This window comes from Apteryx mantelli, chromosome 5 (assembly GCF_036417845.1).
Source record: "Apteryx mantelli isolate bAptMan1 chromosome 5, bAptMan1.hap1, whole genome shotgun sequence".
Taxonomy (NCBI): domain Eukaryota; kingdom Metazoa; phylum Chordata; class Aves; order Apterygiformes; family Apterygidae; genus Apteryx; species Apteryx mantelli.
In genome coordinates this window covers 10,542,472-10,561,716 of record NC_089982.1, presented here as the reverse complement: position 1 = coordinate 10,561,716, position 19,245 = coordinate 10,542,472, and the positions used below count along the sequence as shown (strand labels likewise).

Sequence of the window (19,245 nt, the reverse complement as noted above, 5' to 3'; positions counted from 1 at the left end):
TTCAGTCCCTCAGAGATTCTGACCTAAGCTTCATCGCTGGTACTGGGAGAGCATTCCCATCACTATTAAATGGGAGAACAAAATAACATAAGACAGATGAAACCAGCTTCAGAATAATGAAGAAAACAAATTAAATAGCTTCACAAGTCATCACAGACAGAAGGGATGAATTTGTCTAGTCTGGACTTCCTTTACTCCACTGTCTTAGAGGCAGCAAAAATGGTTCAACAGAATGGCACTTTAAATTTAGGAACCTAGTCAAAAATGTAGGAAGTGAGCATCCCCTGAACACTTAGCACAGATGCAGCTGTTGAAGCTCTTCTGTATTACCAAATATTCTATGGTCACCAAAATTATCTTGAAGATAGCACAGGAAAGAAGTTAAAAAATAAGAAAAGCTTAACTACATTGGGAGACCCACTAATGAGTAAACAACTCTAAATGACACATTGAAATTATCCACCATCTGACCTACATTTGCTTCTCCTTGTACTAATACTAGCTCTCAGCTTTGTGTTTGATCCATTTTTTCCTTTTTAAGGGTAATAATACTCCTACCCACCTTCACTTTGCTGAACTGAGCCAAGTTCTTCCAATCTCCTCTCAAAGTTAAAATAGAGCTTCTTCAAAACCCTCCACAACCAAGTTGGATTTATTTTTTCTTGAACATGCATCCACAAGGGTACACACTAGTCCAAATAAGCTAACTTCCTTGTAAAATTGCACTAGAATTTATCTACCCTCATTAGGAGTTACTTCCCCAGCTATGCATACACCTTTCATCACTCCTTGATATCATTAACTAGTTCAGACAACCACTAAGACACTGACAATCCTCTTTATCCTGTTACTTCTGATACAATCTCTCTCTCTCTTTAAAACAAAAAACAAACAAAAAAAAACCCACACAAGTAAGTCCTTTTATACCACAAAAGCATGACCTTCACTTGACAATAGATTGCATCATACATCTCCTGGTGCATTTTTAAGGTCATTCAGTTCTTTGTGAAAACAAAACAAAACAAAAAAAAAAGATTTTAACCAACTGCTTCAAGTTTTTCTCTCCAGCTAGAGTCAAGCTTCAAATCTCTTGATTCTCAATGGTTAATGTTTATATAAACAAAATCAGTCCAAAACTAAACCTTAAGAAAACTCATCTGCTTTTACTCTCTTCCTGTGCCATATAGTTCCCTCCTTCTTTACCTCGCCTATTTTGGCACTAACATCACTAGTTGTCAGCCAGACTAGATTTCCAACCTCCTTCAGGTGCTTTAGCGAATTTCTATTACATCAGAACTACTTCTCTCTTTTAAGTTTTGTTACTGGGGCTGAAGGCAGAGGCAGTTTAACCTGATATTACCTACATTTGTTAACACATGCTGCTTTTTATTCAGATTTCTATTTATTCCCTTACCTTTACACGTTTCTGGACACTCAGCCTTTCGATAGTGCTTCTGCTAAAAACTGTGGCAAAGTTTTCATTTCATTTTAGAATCACAAGATTATTCTCCTTGCCCCATCCTTGCTCAAGTGCAATCCCCTGTTGCAGCTCTGTTACCTCAAAGAGATAATGGAACTTCTCAGTAAGGAATCCACATATTTTTCTCCTGGAAGAACTATATAACAGCTTTGCTGAACATCCAAGGTTCTTTCCCACTGAAAAAACTAAGCTTTCTCCCTAGACAGATCTTTCATTTCCATCCAACCTATTCTTTAGTTAGCCTAGGGTGGCAAAGCATTCAAGACCCCTCTGCCACACCTAGGATTTTCTGTTCGTTTAGATTTACTTATCTAGGTAAGCATACTAAGCTTGAAGTGATGAAATCCTAATCCTTACAAGGGCCTTAATGTGGTATTCTTGAAACCTAAGTTTTCCACAGCTCTGAAGAGACTAGTATCTTTGACAGGTGTCCATACTAAACTACCTTCGAAAGTGCAGAGATAAACACATCCCACGCTTTTTACGTCAATTTAAAAGACTGCATAAAACCCCAAAAGGTTTAAAGACTGTTTACAACAGACTTGGATAGACGTTCATGAGACATGTTTACTGTCTGATGGAATAAAGCTGCTTGATGTCCATCATACACCCCTCCTCAGACCTGTTCTCTCATAATAAAAGCACACTGCTGTCAAATACACTTGTCAGCTTGCGCAACCTATCAGGATCGGGTAATATCAGACAAGATGATGACTCCATATTCAGAGAATTTCAAATAAGTATTATCTCCTCCCAGTAATAATCAGGAGATTTCAGCATTCACCCTGCGATACAGTTTCCTAGAAGATCTATCATTCAAGGGTCAGTAAGAAGGCAATCACTCTCACAACTGGAACAAGTTAGCAAAACGATGCCAAGAATGCAAGGAAAACCTCTAAGGATTCACTGACAGCACACACAAGCTCAAAGCAAAGGCATTCAGCTTATAGTACTTTCTCCAGGAACTCCAAGGCAGGAGACTTCAACAGCTAGCTCTTGTCTCAAGCAAGATGCCAACATTCAGCCCAAGACACATGAGCTAATGCTTTTAAACTCTGTTAGCAGTCTCTTATTCTTACACCTGAAATCCACAAACAGAAGGTAGTTTCGCAATATAAAAATATTTCTGAAATAAGTGTTTGCTTATGACTAAATAAAATTGACATCTAAACAAGTTTCATCATGTGGTAAATAAGTAGTATCCTGGCACAGAATGATACAAACTCTTCTAAACAGCAGAGAACCTTCTTCTCCAATAAGTGTTTATGTAAGGCCTATGCTCATTTTGGAATTTCAATTCTGTAAAGCATGTAAAAAGGAGAAAGGAAAAGCAGATCATTTATACATAATACTGCCCCAACGATGCAACAAAACCAGAACCTCATTAAAAGCCATTCTGCCAAGCTACATTCCTGCAGATTTATACACTAGACAGATTAGAAGGTATTTTCTATCTTACTAGAAGAGTCCCTATGATTTTGCTATGGAGGAAATGCCCAAATAAAATTGTCACGAAGCTACAATAATGGGAAAACCACATATTTTTAAAAGCAATTAAAAAGCTTGGTCATTTTCTCCATCAAAAGCATAACATTGCTGCCCCCAATTTTAGTCCAAGTGGAACTTTCAGTAGGAGACCTTCCTTTAAAGTTCTCCCCTTGAAGTACTTGATGCTTTCATTGGGTGATATTTTAAGACTGTTCTAAACCTTTATTCTGAGAACCTTAAACTCAGTAAGGAAATTGGCTTTTAGCCTTAAACAGAAGTAAGATGGGGAACACATGCACAGAGAACACCAACTGGAGACAGGAAGGGTAGGGTGGGGGGGCATCCTTCTTAAAACTAATTAGTATGTATGCCATTCTCCTTCCACTCATGAAATATTTGTGGTAGGACAACTATGTGCAGTTTAAATGGCATCTGTATAGCCTCTAAACAAGTTAAGGACATCTGCCATCCTCAGTCCAAGATGCACTCACAATATGAGCCTCATTTTACCTGAAGACAAACTCTGAAGGTCTTCAAGAGCCCAGAAAACCAAACCAAAAAAAACAAAAACAAAACACTTTTGGTCTGAAACAGTATAGCTAGGCAACACTCACTGCCTTGACATCAAAGGCTCTTCCAAACCAACAGACATAGAGGGATAATTTCTCCCATTTTAATTCAAATTAAATCAATCACACAGAGCCTAATGGAATTGTTTCATTGTGACAAAATCTAATATATGTGCTAGAAGTTACTTAAAGTCTAAACCAAACAGCCACTTTCTGTTATCACAGAAAGTTTTCAGAGGATTTAAATATGGCCCAGACTGGGCACAATACTTGTTACAACATATAGGGCTCAAGTTATTTCTATTAATAAATACTCCAACAGTTGGAAAAAGCTGCATACTCTTCAATACCTATCTCTGGATTACAGTGAAAACCACCACTAAAGATGAATATCATCCTTGAAACCTTGTTTCTTTTTAAATGTAAAAAGATAGGTTTTTAATATAACGCATTGAGAATTATATTCCTACTCGTATTTCAACTCGAACTCACTCAATTTCTTAAGTGACACTACTTCATACACTTCTTCAAAACTGCTAACATTGATAACATTACTGAAGGCAGAGATCTGCTGACTAATAGGTTTTGATCATACACCAACATAGCAAAGCAATGCTGGGTCAGAACAGTCCAACAGTCCCAAAACACAGGAGGAATTAGCACCTGCAGTAACTTTCATAACAAACACTGCACTTGGCAGAGCTGTTTGTTCCTCAGCGCTCAGCTAAAAACAATATATCCAGTCCCACATACATGAACAAGATATATCCAGAGCTGATGTAACAGCTCAAAAAAGAAAGCCCTCGGCACCCCTTTCCTCATCACACCAGCTTTAGTACCTTTTGGCCCCATCACAGACCAGTGATTTAGGACAATGAGAGCTGGCAAAACCTAAGCACTGTAAATGCACAGCTGGGAGTAAGTGAAGGAGGAAGAGATATCCCTCTCTTGGCAGAGGTTAGATATTAGATCAACTCATTGCATCATACTGTGCCATACCCTAAAGATTTCTGCAGGACACAACTCCGGTGCACATACCAGAACATTTCGAAAAACTCCCTCAAAGATCCAAGTACATGGAGCTTGATTTTACACAGGAGTTCCATAGATGCATAAACATTTCCCACACACGCAGGCTTGAGAAGCCCTTTGGAAAGTTTAGCACATGGAGTTTGCCACTATAATTATCACTGAGGAGATCCTTTATCAAGCCGATGCTTCCCAAAAATACCAGCATGCTGTTATGCCAGCTTTCACTTCTGTTAGTGACTGAGATGGACAGAAGGCATATGTTCATCTATCTAGCAGACTGTTAAGTTAAAGTAAGTGCTCTTATTCTTCAAGATAGCTTGGTTATTTGTATTATGATTACCATATTGACCACAATCATGCTTTGCGACTATTTGATGCTAGCCAGCACACAGACTAATCCCTTCGCTGCCTTTCACTGAATAATGCAGAGGTGGTAATGGTGATAACGAAAAGTGCAGACTCTTGAACAAGACACTGCTTCCATCCTCCCTCTCTCTTCCCATCCCAAAATGCTGCTTTACAAAACTCAACAGATACATTTTGTCTGAAAAAGCATCAAAGCTTTAAAGCTGGGGGGGGGGGAACACTACATGATATATCTTCCCAGGACTGTGCCAGACACTTTCAAATACAACATCCAAAGAAGCTGTAGAGTAACTTAAGAGAATTACTTTGCCCTTTGGTATGAGAGTTTTCACAGATCCGTAGCATTGTCAACAATTCAAGTCCTCAAAGAGGACATAAATGTTTTTTTTGACAGGCATTTAAATGAATAGTCCCACCAAAAAGGGCGGTCCTCATCCCTTCTCCCTATCCAAGTTCCTGGCCCTTTGCTCTGTCAGCAGAAGCTCTTGTGTGACTGCTTGACAAACTGGATCAAGGAACTGATCAGCTATAAACATGCTTTTTCTGTTGCTGAGGGGGTTTTTTTGAGGGGGGGGAGGGGGGAAGGGGAGGTTGCCTCACCCCCCCCCTTTTTTTTGAGCAGCAGCACTTGTTTAAATGTGCTCACTGCGATCTTCACAGAAACCCAATTTCTCTGACTTCAGGGGGATTAGTATCCCCACTGATAAAGACTCTGAACAGCACTGAGCACTTCAGGAAAACCAAAGTAGCACCACAAGTTTGAATTTTCAACTTCACTGAAGCACTGTTCACCATTCTGTGGATGAAAACCAATTCTTACTTGTAGAAGGGCATAAAAAGGAAAACTCTGCTGGTAAAACACTTCAGGACAAGGCTGAACAAAAGGAAAGAAAAACTTGAAGCTGTAAAGTTAAGGCACAGGAAAACATTTGAGTCACCAAATATCTTGCATACAGAGATTTACTTGCAACTTCCAACTTTCATAGACAAACATGTTCCAGTCCTCTCCTTAAGAGAGTGGGAAAAACTGGGAGGTTAAAAATGACCTTCTTTCTTTTATCTCTGTATGACTCCCTGCCTTAGAGAGAGGTTTCACATGTTCCCCTTCTGCTCTAGTCCACAAAACAGTTTTTGCAAAGAGGGACAGATGTACTGGCTTAGAAGCTAGCATTTCTGTTTTACTTGGGCAGGGAGAAATGAACCTGAACCCAAACACAAGGTAGCTTCCTTGGCAAAAGAAAGATCAAGTCATGTAGCATGGAAGATGCCTCTAATTTTAACCCGGGCTGGAGGGGAGGAAATAAAAAAAAGATGAATCAAGACATTAAATGAACATACATGTACTTCACTTTTTAACTGTATCAGCATGAACTTGAGGAGAAGGGACACCAAAACAAACCGTTTGCAATATTTCATCATACTTAATAGCCCTCCACTTTCCCAGCTCTACTATCTAGCACCTGAACAGCCGCTGCTCAGATGTGTAGCTGTACATGCACAAAGCTGTCCATTCTTGACGGCTAACGCCACAAAGTCCTAATTCAAGCTAAGACACTGTAAAGCTAAAAAAAAAAAAGAAAGAAAAGAAAAGGTTGATTTCAGCTTCTTGCATTTCCTAGAATATACCACTGCATTTGTAAGATGTGAGCACCCAGGTAAACTACAGTAGAGAAAAAATACTTGTGCATCAGACGCCAATAATTTCTAACTGTCAGAAATGGCTTTGGATAATGCAAGCAGACCACACTTACAACATTCAACCAAAAAGAAAAAGTTGGAAGCACAAATGAAGCTATCTTAAATAAATGCTCGGTCTCAAGTCTGATTTTTATCCTGGTCTACAACCATTACCTAATAGCAACGTAAGGTGAAAGAACAGTTAAGGAATACCTACATGTGGCTTAATTCTTCAGACAACTGTGCATTTAAGACTGTATAAAGGTAGGGAAAGCAGTGTCTGAAAAACATCTGGAATCCTGAGATAACCTCTAGGTACTGAATAGCACAAAGCACTGACTGCTTAGTGAAAACAAAGGAAATGCTGCCCTTTATTGGTCAAGTTTATGTTCTTTTAAAATATTCCTGTTGTCCTTGCACAATGACTGCACAGAGATAGCCAGAATTCACACACTAACACCAAGACATACTTACATTCACTGATAAAGCTGTTGATGTGTTACAGAAGACACTTTTCTCCGAGTATATCTGTTAGTTAAACGCCCTTATCCAAACTATTTGCTAACATTAAGTCTTTACCCATCCACACACTTGGTATTCTTCTTTGAGGCATCACAAGTTATTTTAAGAGCGACAGGATTCAGAAAAAAACACACAGCTGCAGGAGCTATACAGATACAGCATACCTTCTCAAGATGCTATTTCAAGTCAGCCACCTAGAATGCCATCGCACAAAGCTATCAGAAGCACGTTACCCACTCAGAAGAAAGCCTACTGCCTAGCAAGGTAGCCACAGATCCCGCCTCAAATGGCCTAAAGACTAACATTAAAAATGTGTCATATTTTATTTAACCCAAAGTTAAAAGGGTTTGTTTCTTCAACCTTGCAAGCAAACCCTCCTTATCTCTCTGGGATCCACAGCAGTGATTTTCAATTCCTATTCAGAACTCCCAAATCAATCATATCCTAAGCACACAAGAATAGTCCTGTTTTTCAAAACACGGAGAATAGAAAAACATATATAATCCCATTTGTCTTTGAAGTTGACAAATGAGGAAATTTGCTCACATCTCAGCTAAATCTTTAAAGAGAGTGCTTTCTGTGGAAGAAAACTAAATTACTAACTTAAAACAAGAGGCTTTTAGCTCCAGATTGCATATAAAGGAAGAGTTAAGTAGCTCTCCTGGAGAAATATACCCTTACATGCAGGGAAATAAGCAAATCACATGGCACCACTGACAGATAACACCACATCACGCAGTGATCATTTTATGCTAGGTGCTTCTTTTTTAGACCTAAATATTCACTAATAACTTCAATTAAGTAAACAAACATCTTGAAGATGATAAAATACACACTGGGTCTAACAAGACATTGTTTATTAGCTCAACTACCTAAAGTCTTTTCCATGAACAAATAGGCACCACTCGAACTTGCTTACCAGCTCAGACAGTAATAGTACACGTATTCTCCTAACCAGCACACGAATTTGAGTAACCTGTATTGCTTCAGAAAAGGGGGCATATGCCAGACATGATCTACAGATGATAGCAAGAAAACAAAGAGGCAACATATCTGCCAGTAATGATGAGGCAGGGAATGACTCAAGCCAGCCAAATCATTATTCCACTTTTCCAAACTGATTTTATTGGAACCTGTTCCAGTGAAAAATATCCAAGGGACATAAACATTTTTGGCTAACACTTCCAGTGGTCAGTTAAAATTTTACTGTTGTGGAACTTCACTGCAGAATTCAACTTGCCCTGTGAGCCCTGACATTTCAGGGGTTTTTGATAGCTATCCTTTACATACTTTCAGGCAAACCTGAATTGCCTCTGAAGATCAGCAGAAAGTTAAAGGATGCCAACTCTTGACAGTTATATTCGATCATACTTACCATATTCCTCACTCAAAATAAAACATAAATCTCACCTCTAACATCAAACAAATGTCAAAATATTTTCTGTAAGACAGGGTTTTGTATCAGGAGTTTGTACCATACAGGTCAGCATGAGTGTTTCCAAGTTGTCTTTATAAGATTATTTCTGGAGATAGAAAATATGTCTGCCATGAACTCTGCTGTGGCTCACCTGGTTTCTCAGTCAGGTCAGTTGAACTGGTGCAGGATAAGCATTATTATACCATGTGACACACTGCAGTAACTGTACCAGTAGGGAAAAAGCCAAAGTCACCTTAGCTCTTACGCAACAAGTTTTTTCTGAGGGCTTTCACTATCGTTTCTTCTTCTGAAGGGAGAAAACGAGACAGTTTAGGGAAGAAATGCTGAAGGGGGTGGGGGTGGGAAGGATTATAGCACAAAGATGCAAAATATGAGACTTCAAACTGTATATCAGGATTTTGTACACTAACAAGGACAGATCCCAATTAGCTGCATTTTCAGCCATTTAGTTGAAGGGACAAAGAGATGGAAGTAATGGCAGTACAGAAAACATATCATACAGTGGTTAACTGAGGCATGCTGGGTGTTCAGTGGCCTTGCAGAAGCCAAGGGCCCTCTCATTCACACTTCTGTACTCTCAGGAGTCTAATTAAGAGAGTTGGCATAAAGTTGGCAGAGGTTTAGAAAATAAAATTCATGCTTGAAATCAACATCTTACATTAACTTCTAATCTGTTACGACCTTTTACAATTTAAGTATTGCAGCTGTGTGTTTGTGACACTCAAAGTGACACCAGGAAGCCCAATTTTTCAGATTAACACCTTATATCCAAAGATCAAATGAGCTGTTAGGAGTAGCTTCTTCTGCATGATGTGATTTTAAAACAACAAAAAACCCCAATCCTCTACTTAGTCTTACTAATTCAGCTCAATTACTAATTCATCTACAACTGGGCGGGAGGGAACCACACACACCCCAAAGTATCTTCTTTATAGAAGCAATGAGGGCAAAATAAAAACAAGAATACCTAAGAAACAGTTAAGAAGTCTTTAATATATCCTTTTCATCAGGAAGTGCTTTCAGGTATATCTACTATTAGCATTCCTAGGCACAGTCCTCTATCTGCAGAAATCATCCGAGAACCAGTGACAAAGCAAACTGGCCAGAATAACAACAACAACTCCTCCAAGACTGATCTACATCTACTCATCATGAGACTGTTCAGTCAAGAAAAAATAAACTTACACATTCATAAAATGGATGTGACATGAAGAAAAAACAGTTATAAACTACATAATATTTTTGCCAGTTCACTGCCAGAAGCAGACATTCTGGAAGTTCAAAGACTTAAAATCAGCTTGTAAACAGATTTTAGATTAAACAATTAAACCTTTCTGTGTTTCATAAGGGAAGTTCTAATGCATTCCGGACATCAGACTTTTAGATATCAGCTCCTGCACAGATGAGGACTTGATCATTTTTTGGTTTCACCTTACCATTCCATAGTTGATTCACAGCAAGTGTTTAACAGAATCAGCACATATGAGAAAACTTGCAAGAAGCCTGCAGATCTACGTATTCTTCCAGAACCTATTCAGAGGAACTGCTAAGCCATGTTTTCAAACACAGACAAAAAAAGAACCTCCCCCCCAAAAAAAACTGAATAATAAATAAAAACACAAATAAATAAGTGTTCTCAAACAATATTACTAGTAGTTTCATATTATATGTCAACTTTCACCTAATTTGCATACTTTAAGGAGCTTGGCAAACAGGCCTTTGACCTGTCCCCTAGCACGTGAAATTTCATAGGCAATTTTCTTCATCTTCAGGTATTACAGATTTACGTCTCAAGAATAAGTCACATTTAATTGGAGGTGGAAGGAACACTGTACAGAATCCCAGTAGAAGCATCTCTCCATTAAGGATCCATTGAATAGACTGGCCCAAGAGCACAGTCTTTTTCAGTTACACTTTTCACAAAATTCTGACGCAGAACAGAGACCCATTAACCAACAGAAGATCCAAGGAATGAATACCACTCTATGGACGCAACTCTGTTTCTACAGATGAATAATTTGTACCTCAAGCTTCATAATAGCTGGAAAACTACATAAGGTCTATAAAAATATTGACATGTTTCATCCAAAAATATCTCAGCCATAAACATTTAACATGTCAGTCAACTAAGTTTTCATACATGGCCCTGTACCTACGCAGTTTTTGCCTGAATGCACAGACTCTGTGAGCTGTCACCTGATCAAACTGTCACTGCAGTCCCATTTGACAATGGTAGATACAGCTCCTTAAAACAGCTTATGAGACTACTTTTTCAAAAACTGAACAGTTTGGTTTGTTATATATAACATGATGATTCATAAACTAAGACCAGAATTCTGCTAGAACGCATGCGAGTTGACCTCCTGCTCAGTAAAAGGGATGGTATGCACGTACATCTGAAAAACAGAAACCTGCCACAGTAACGGACAAAGTTTTTCTGATGCTTGACTTCTGTCATTTTTCTCTCACCTTAAGATTCCTCCTCCTGCATACTGAAAAGAGTTCCCACATTGTCTTTTATTAACTGGTGGTTAGAGAAAAGACCTTTTGCCATTTACAGACCATACTGGACTGCGCTACCAAGAACATTGTGGGCTTTTTTTGGCTAACAGTAGCTTGCTGCAATTTCACAAAGTAACCTTGGAGGTTACCCTGAACTTTGTGGTCGGAGCTCAATAAGCTGTTGCGATGAAACACCATTTTAACTTCTTCCAGAGCTCTATCCAGTGCCTATGCTTCCACATTGAGATGTAACAGCATTCAGAAATAGACTGAGATGAAAACATCTGATTACTACTTTTCATTCCATTCCATCAGCGCAGCAATGACCAAGCCAAACAATGTCTTTCCACTCATGGGGTTTTTGCGATTCACTATCTGCCATGTTTCCAATTATGCTTCCTTGACTTGTTCCTGCTGTACTCCTGATCTTTAGAAGCTGTCGCACTCATAGTCAAATGTCAAGTTGCTCACTTCCGAGATTAGAGAAGACTCAAAGTATTAAGCATGGGAAGAGCAAAAACTAGCCAAACTGTCCTAAGTTCACAGAGCTAATAACTGAAAGATTGGGAGGGAGCACCAATTGCCGCATCACCCACTGCACTTATACAGTGTTTCCACAATATTTTCCATTTACAGCAAAACCTTAAACTTCATTTTTCTACTTTATGTGTCTTCCAGATGGCCAGTGGTCAGAAGACCACAAGCGAACTGCTGAAAGCTACACAAGCTACACACATCTCAAGTAAGTCTGAATTAAAAACAAAACAGAAAACAAGCAAAAAAAAAAACACAGCAGAAGCTCAAACAATTTTTTAAACACAGCTTTTAAAAGCCGAAACTATCAGGTTGCTTTCAAGACAAAGAAAAATCCCTTTCATCAAGAACACTTGAAACATTTCCTCCCCAGGAGTTACTGGAAACTACTTTGAAGTTAGATCCTCCACTACATTATTCAGGCCATCCTCACATTCACATTCCTAAAAACAGTGATTTCAGGCGCGCGCATTCTACCAAGCTGCATCATTTGATCATGAAGTCAGTGAGAGAAAGACCAAAACAGGTTTTTTGTAAGCAACCTGAATGACCAAGAAGATGAATTATTATAAATGAAGCAAAAAATATGCATTTCCTGTTGTGTCCTGAACCTGAAAAACTCCATGATGTTAACTTCTTTATAGTGTACTTACCCACTCAATATTTAAACTCAGAACACCCAGCCTGGGAAGCCTTCACTGACTGTGACTAAGATGAAAAAGTCAAGGAAGCTTCTAGATGCCAGAATTGCCTTCCCAGCTATTGATATCAACAATACAAACGGTTCTGTCAAAAAAGGCAAGTGCTCTTCTGCTGCCTCATGATATTTTAATGACCATTTGCTTTTCCATCTCTCTGCACGTCTGAAAGCATATTAAATAGGTATCTGGCTATGTAGGGTGAAGGCTCACGTCAGCTGAGACTTGCACGCATTCCTCCCTTCTCTTTGCATTTCTTACCGTGCCAGGTACAGCATCCATTGCAACTTGTATAAGGAACCATTTTGAAGAGAGGACCACTAACAGATAAGGACCACAGAATAAATTTGCCTATGATTTTGCCATTAAGTCTTATTTTACATAAATTCTGTTGAAGGTTGCTTTCACATACACCTAATCCAGATGCTTAACTCTCAACTGAAACACCTGTACGTCTCTAGACTGCTTTCATCCTCCCTTGCCTTGCACCACCATTGTTAAACTCAGCAACCTCTTCTCAAGCAAGTAACCAACTTGGAGCTATTCAAGCACCTGTAGGACTGCTAGATGTCACAGTTTAACACCTGAGCACAGCTGCCTAACTTCACCCTTTGAGAACTTTTACCCACATGATGATATTCACTTTCCTAAAACAGGTACTACAAAAACAAAATATCAGACGTAATTGCTTGTTAGTCGAGACACACGCTCACCGTGTATAGTTTCTTTTACAACGATTTGATAAAATGCTTCTAATATGAACTTCTGCAGACATAAAAAGCAGAGTAGTACTTTACCATGGAAAAACTATAACAGGTTAGCTCTTAACCATATTGGACTCTTCCTTTCCTTTCTTCCTCCCCATTTTAATATCTAACACAAAAGTAGGATATGTCACTTGAAACCCAAACTGCTTATAAATAAAGCTCAAAGAAAAGCTTACAGATTTACAGTGGACTATTTCGAGGATGCCGTTCAAAAAAAGCAGAAGTGAACATCCAGCTTAATAGGTTACAAATACAAAACTAGTCATCAAAGCAACTGTGTGTGACTATTATGCAAATAAGAAAGGGGCTTTGGTCTTTATTTGCCCTTTCCAGTGATACCTACCTGAAAAACCTAATATTAAATGAGAGCAAGTTGAAAATGCTTCCCTGTACTTGTTTCAGTATGACGTTTAAACGGCAGCTGCCATCAGGCTTCGGGAGCACTTGGGACAGGAGCAAAATGACCAGGACTCCATGGCTTTAGTTGGGAAAAATCACCTGCTTTTACTCATGATGAATCTATTCCTGCTATTGATAGTGCAAAGGGGTTCCAAGCAACACACCCTACCTAGTGCAGGCCTGTCCCCCAAGGCTAAACCCAGGTATTTGGGGGTACCAGGTGCATTTGCAAGGTTAAATCCTAGGGTTATGGCTCTAATCTGAAAGAGTAGATCATAGGAGAGGGGGACATAAAACACAGAACAAGTCCTGGGCCTTCCCCCACAGCAGCAGCCTACCAAAAAAAAAGGGGGGGGGGAGAGAAAAGGGGGGGGAAGGGGGGGAAAAACCCACCAATCAAATAACCCACAAGGGAAACCCCAAAGCAGAGACCAAGGCCGGTTGCAGAAACTCCCCCCCCCCGCCCCGGACGAAACCCGTTTTGGAGAGGGGAGAAGGGGGGCAGTTCCCACCGGCGGCCTCCCCCGCCGGTTTGGCCGGCACATACCTCCCCACCACCACCACCACCACCCCCCCGCTCCCGGCCCGCGGGCTCCCGCCGTGCCCGGCTCCCGGCTCCGGTCCCGCCCCGCCACGAGGCCGCCGGGGGGCGGCGCGGTGCTGCCCCCTTCCTGCCTCTGCGGCAGGGCCCGGCGAGCGGAGGAGGCGGGAGCGGGGGGGAATTATGAAACCGGATCAGGAGGGCAACCCCCGGGGCCTTCCCCCAGCCCCCCGCCCCGCCGGTACCTCGGAGACCTCCTCCTCCTCCTCTTCCTCCTCGTCTTCCTCCTCCTCCTCCTCTTCCTCCTCCTCGCTGCCGCCGTTGCTGCTCTCGCTGCCGCCGCCGCCGCTCTCGCTGCTGCTGGCCGGCCGGCCCGCCCGCCCGCTCCGCTTCGCCTTGCCCGGCGGCGGCTTCTTCTTCAGCAGCAGGTCGCACACCCGCACCAGCCCCCGCGGCGCCGCCGCTGCCGCCGCCGCCGCCGCCGCCGCCCCGGCCGGGCACGGCGGCGGGGGGGGCGAACCGGCGCCGCCGCCGCCGCTCAGCCCCTCCGGCGGCCCGGGCCCCGCCGTGGCGCTCCCGGCCTCGCCGCCGTCGCCTCCCTCCGCCGCCGCCGCCGCGCTGGGCGCCTTCTCCATGGCCGCCGCGCGCCGGCCCCCGCGGAGGAAGGAGGAGGAGGCAACCGGGGCCGCCGCCGCTGTCTCGGTCACCTCTAGCGCCGGCGCCGCGCCACCTCTCGCGATACTTGCCGCCGCCGTCACCAACGGCCGGGGCCGCTCGCGCCGCCGCCCCGCGCGCGCCCCCGCCGCAACCGCCCGGCTCGAGCGGGTCCGGCCCCGCGCTCCCCCGCCCCCCCCCCGCGCGCGCCCGCCCGCTCCGCCGCGGCCCCCTCCCGGCGGCGACCCCCTTCCGTGCGTGCCTCGGTCACCGCCCCGGCGCCGGAAGCGCCGCCGACGTCATCAGCCGCCGCAGCGGCGCCGGGCGGCTCTTTTTCCTCTCGCTCTTCCCTTCGCCGCCTCCAGTCGTTGCCCCGCCCCTGCGCGGCCGCGCTCGCGCCGCGCCGCCCCCTCCCCCCACCCCTTTGCGCCGCGCCGCGCGCACGGGAGGCTCTAACGGTCACGCGCGGCGGCCGTTAGGGCCTCCCGTCCGCGCGGCGCCGCGGCGGATGGCGAGATGTGAGGCGGCGGTGTGACCCCGGGGCGGGAAGGCCGGGTCATGCTCCCGTCGTTTTTGCCTCGAATAAACTCGACAAACTAAGTGGCAGGAGAGCGGTAAGGCTTCGCCGCGAAAAGCACCACCTTCTTCTGTGGCGCGGCTTGGCTTCTGCGCGTCCGGAGGTGGCGAACGTGACAGCTCAAGCCTCAGCTTGACCCCTCCGTGAAATAACATGTGCGTGCTTAAAATGACGAGTAAACGCCCTTTACTGCATTCCACACTAAGTGGATATTTTTTATTCCAAGGCGGACTCCCCAGCCTGGTTTTAAAAGAAAGTTGATAGAATTTCAAAAAAAAAAAAGGAAACACCAAGTTGCCTGTGCTATTTCAACGATACACTAATTACGTCCTTTAGCTGTGTCACCGTATCCTGTTTCCTCCCTCAGCCCCCGCCCCCCCCCCCCGGTCCCGGACTTTCATCCCTAGCATGTATTTAGGACGTTTGTACTTAACTGTTTTTTTCTCTGGAAAAACACTAACCTTTACTGAGAACGATGCAGGGCGACTCGTGCATTAACATAAAGCTTTTGACAGATACCGGCAGTTCATACATTGTCATTAAAGGAATGGGCTTTTTGTTCATTTGGATGTGATGGAAGTCAACACAAATAGTTTTAATCACAGAAACGCATGATTGTAAAGGTTGTGGTGATAATGCACTGGCATGCTACTGATGCTTTGAAATTAAGTCTTTTCAAGCCAGTAGTGTCTTTCTATTTCACTTACATTTTACATGAGTGCAAAGAGCTTGTCCTACTTCATTTCTTTAATCTTAATTGTTGTCTTTCTCTTATTTGGATAATGTCAGAAAGCACCACCTGTGCTTGCAGCACCTCTGAAATGAAAAGCTGCTTTAAAAAAAAAACTTTTCAAAAGGATAGTTATCACGAATCTAAGTCTGCAGAGTTTCCCTCCTCAAATCTTCGTGTTCCTCACATCCCACCAAATTCTACCTCTTTCGTATGCCTCAATATGTCCTTAATAAAAGTACTGCATTAGTGGTAACAGCACCGCTATTAAGTTACAGCATTATTTGTAAGACACCCAGCTCTTTAACTGTAGTTCTTAACCTCTAATCTTCAGATATGAGGTCTAAACTGAACAATAAATTTATAAATACCTCTGTAGATGACAGTTTGACGTGATCCAAGAGGAATAAATTGAATGTTCTGGCCGCCTAACTACTACTTCCTGGTAGGACTGCATTAAAATCACAAAAACAAAACAGTGCAAGATACACGAAGATGGATCTGTGAGGATAATGATTTTGTTCTTTTATGTCAAACGCACTGGTATTTACTGATTTACAGTGAGATGTGTACACAAATCAAGCATTTGTTATTTGTTGTAATCACAACAAGCAGAAAATATGAATTGTAAGTGAATATAGATACGTGCATGTGAAAAAGATGTCTTTTTTTTTTTTGAGTGACTGGAAAAGTGACCTATTCGTTACAATTTTCATCCCAGAGGTGACTGACTCCTTGAACCAAATTGTGCATTAAATTTGTTTGGCCAGGCAAAGGGGCAGATTGTCCAACTACATCAAATTCTGCAGCTTGGATTCAGGAAGGACGGTTGCAGGACTGGGTTTTACCCTTTGAGCTGTTATCAAGGAGTTGCCCTCTCTGACCCTCGCCGGCGCAGCGTGGTGCAGCGCAGCGTGGCACAGGGACGTGACAGGGAAGGGCACTGAGCTGATCTAGGCCAAGCATGGGGGAACTAATGCTCCATTCAGTTGTGTACACATCTACGTTATAATACCAGGCTTGAAGGTTTACATACTGCTTCAAGTATCCAGTTCAGTTGGTAGGCTTGGAAAGAGTCTTTTGAGCCATCCGGTCCAGTTTCTTGCTAGTAAGCAACCATATTGTTTTATCACCCTGTGTTATATTATCAATCTCCAAATCAGGTTTAATCGTTACAAAACACTACTCTTCCTGGCACAAGCAGCGTCGCCTGTCTGGGGCTATTTGTTCAGCTTCTTTAATGATAGCGACCTCTGTTCTGATCAAAGAATTGTTCCTTCTAGTCTTGCAGCGCAGAACAAATATTTTCCCCCCATTTTTATTACATACACTATATACTTAATCTCAATCTCCCTACCACCCTCACTAATTTGAGCCTTTTGTGAGTGCAACAGCAATAAAAGCACTTGCAGTCTTAGAGAAGCTTAGTGTTAGATTTGTCATGCTCATAAGCTTTATTTCTGTCATGGGCAAAAGCTGCTTAGGGAGAGGCAGGTATGAATCTCGTAATGGTTTAAAGAAGAGAACATTTTGGGGAAGTATGAAACCTCCTCAGAAAGCATTATATGCACTTTACATTTTAGAAACCCAGAGTAAAACATTCTTATAGATACCATGATAATCTTCAAGACAGATGTTTATAACGAAAGAGTAAATGATTAAGATTTTTTTTTGGTATTTCAATTCCCATACGGTTGTATTACCTAAGCCATGTTTCCTGTTTGTAGGGCTTTTTGGTAATGGATGCTATAACAATGGAAAGTTAGTAATAAGATCTAATCAGGAAACTAATACCTAACAAATACGTTTCCTTTTGTGAGACTATAAAGTTGATTAACTTTAGACATTTGTTTCTGTTGGTACTGTAAAGCTGCAGTAAATCTTTAGACAAATAATAATCCTTTGTTATCCCTTTCATCTGTGACTTCAGTATTTGTGCAATTCCATTCCAGTTATTGGTCACTTCACCGAACACTAAATATGAACAGCAGGGAGACCTGAGGTTTACATTCAGTTAATACTTTTACGAACTGTCCTGTGTGTGCCAGATTCTTTAAAAAATTCAGTGAGATAACTCACATGTTTAAACCTATCCTATGGTATAAGCTTCTGCATGGATATGCTCTCAGTTTCATTTATTAGTGGAAGCAGTATCATGATTAAAATTAGGAAGCAAGGATATTGATTTTGGTTTGTAACTACAACTGTTATTGGAACTGAACAAATATTATTGGTTTGAGCTTTAATAACCCCCCCACACACACACACCATTCAAATTTTCACACCCCTTAACTCTCTGACTTGCCGCCCCCAACCCTTCTGCCCTGGTTGTACGTACACACTCTTTCCCTTCCAGTTTGTAGATGTTCCAGCTAATTCAGCACACCTGTGCTCTATGCCATCCCCTCCAGCTGTCCTAAACATGCTCTGTCCCCACTCAAGTCTTATTTCTTGGGTATTTTTTCACCCCAGAAGCTCCTGCACAGCAATCAGAACCTCTGAAATTATCAGTGAGGGCTGTGGGGAGATAGAGGGGTACAAGCAAATATCTCATTCTTGATGTACAAAGATTAAATAATGAATTTAACCTGTAACTTCCATAACTTTTATTGTAAGTGCGCTTAAATGATACTTCTGAATGTTGAAATACTTTTTTTGAGGGGTGGGTGGTAGAGGGTGATTTATTTTTTCTCTTTGTTTTTGTGAAAACTTTTTGAAATTTTGACCTGAACTGAGGAATATTCCACACGCCACAAAGTTACCTTTTCCTATTGTCTCCTTTTAGCCAGTTCAGTAGCAGTTTATATCCTCCTGTGAATGCAACTGCTTCTTCTGAATACCTGTAAGTGCTAAAGAGCTAGTGCCTCTTAAAAAACCTGAATGCTCTTAACCTAAAACCACACTCCTCACATTTTTCTCTCTTCATCTCAACTCTGAATACATCTGGTTTCAATATTTGTCAGTCAGAGAAACGTGAGAGGAACATAGAGTTTATACACCTCCAGATGATATCCAAATGAGCTATGAAACTAAAAGAAAAACCAAGTCATGCCATTTTCACTGGTTATAGAATGAGTGAATTCACTGGGTATCTTTGATGTATTGCTTTTGAGAGGATACAGTTATTACAGCTTGTATATGTGCTGCAGTGTTTTTATTCACGTCATTCTGGGAGCCGTGAACCCCAAACTGTCGCATTCCTTCAGCACATGTATCAAAAGGACTGGCTCACTGTACCTCCTTGATGCATAGTGTTGTGTCAAAGAAAAAG

The 19,245-nt window shown here is 42.1% G+C and overlaps 2 protein-coding genes across 8 annotated transcripts in view; one reads left to right on the top strand and one right to left on the bottom strand.

Moving 5' to 3' along the window:
- Positions 1-14,756, bottom strand: part of ANKRD17 (ankyrin repeat domain 17) — a 95,778-nt gene extending 81,022 nt beyond the window's left edge. Inside the window, exon 1 of the mRNA XM_067297493.1 lies at positions 14,259-14,756. Within this exon, the coding sequence (XP_067153594.1) occupies positions 14,259-14,648 (390 nt within the window). The 5' untranslated portion in view covers positions 14,649-14,756. The remainder of the gene's footprint in view (positions 1-14,258) is intronic.
- Positions 14,757-15,117: 361 nt separating this feature from the next.
- Positions 15,118-19,245, top strand: part of ALB (albumin) — a 45,098-nt gene continuing 40,970 nt past the window's right edge. For 4 of the 7 annotated variants that reach the window (XM_067297492.1, XM_067297491.1, XM_067297485.1 and 1 more), the window contains exons 1-2: positions 15,118-15,399; positions 18,760-18,816. The gene's annotated coding sequence lies outside the window, so the exon portion shown is untranslated. The remainder of the gene's footprint in view (positions 15,400-18,759; positions 18,817-19,245) is intronic. The other 3 variants (XM_067297487.1, XM_067297490.1, XM_067297489.1) reach the window with 3 other exon arrangements.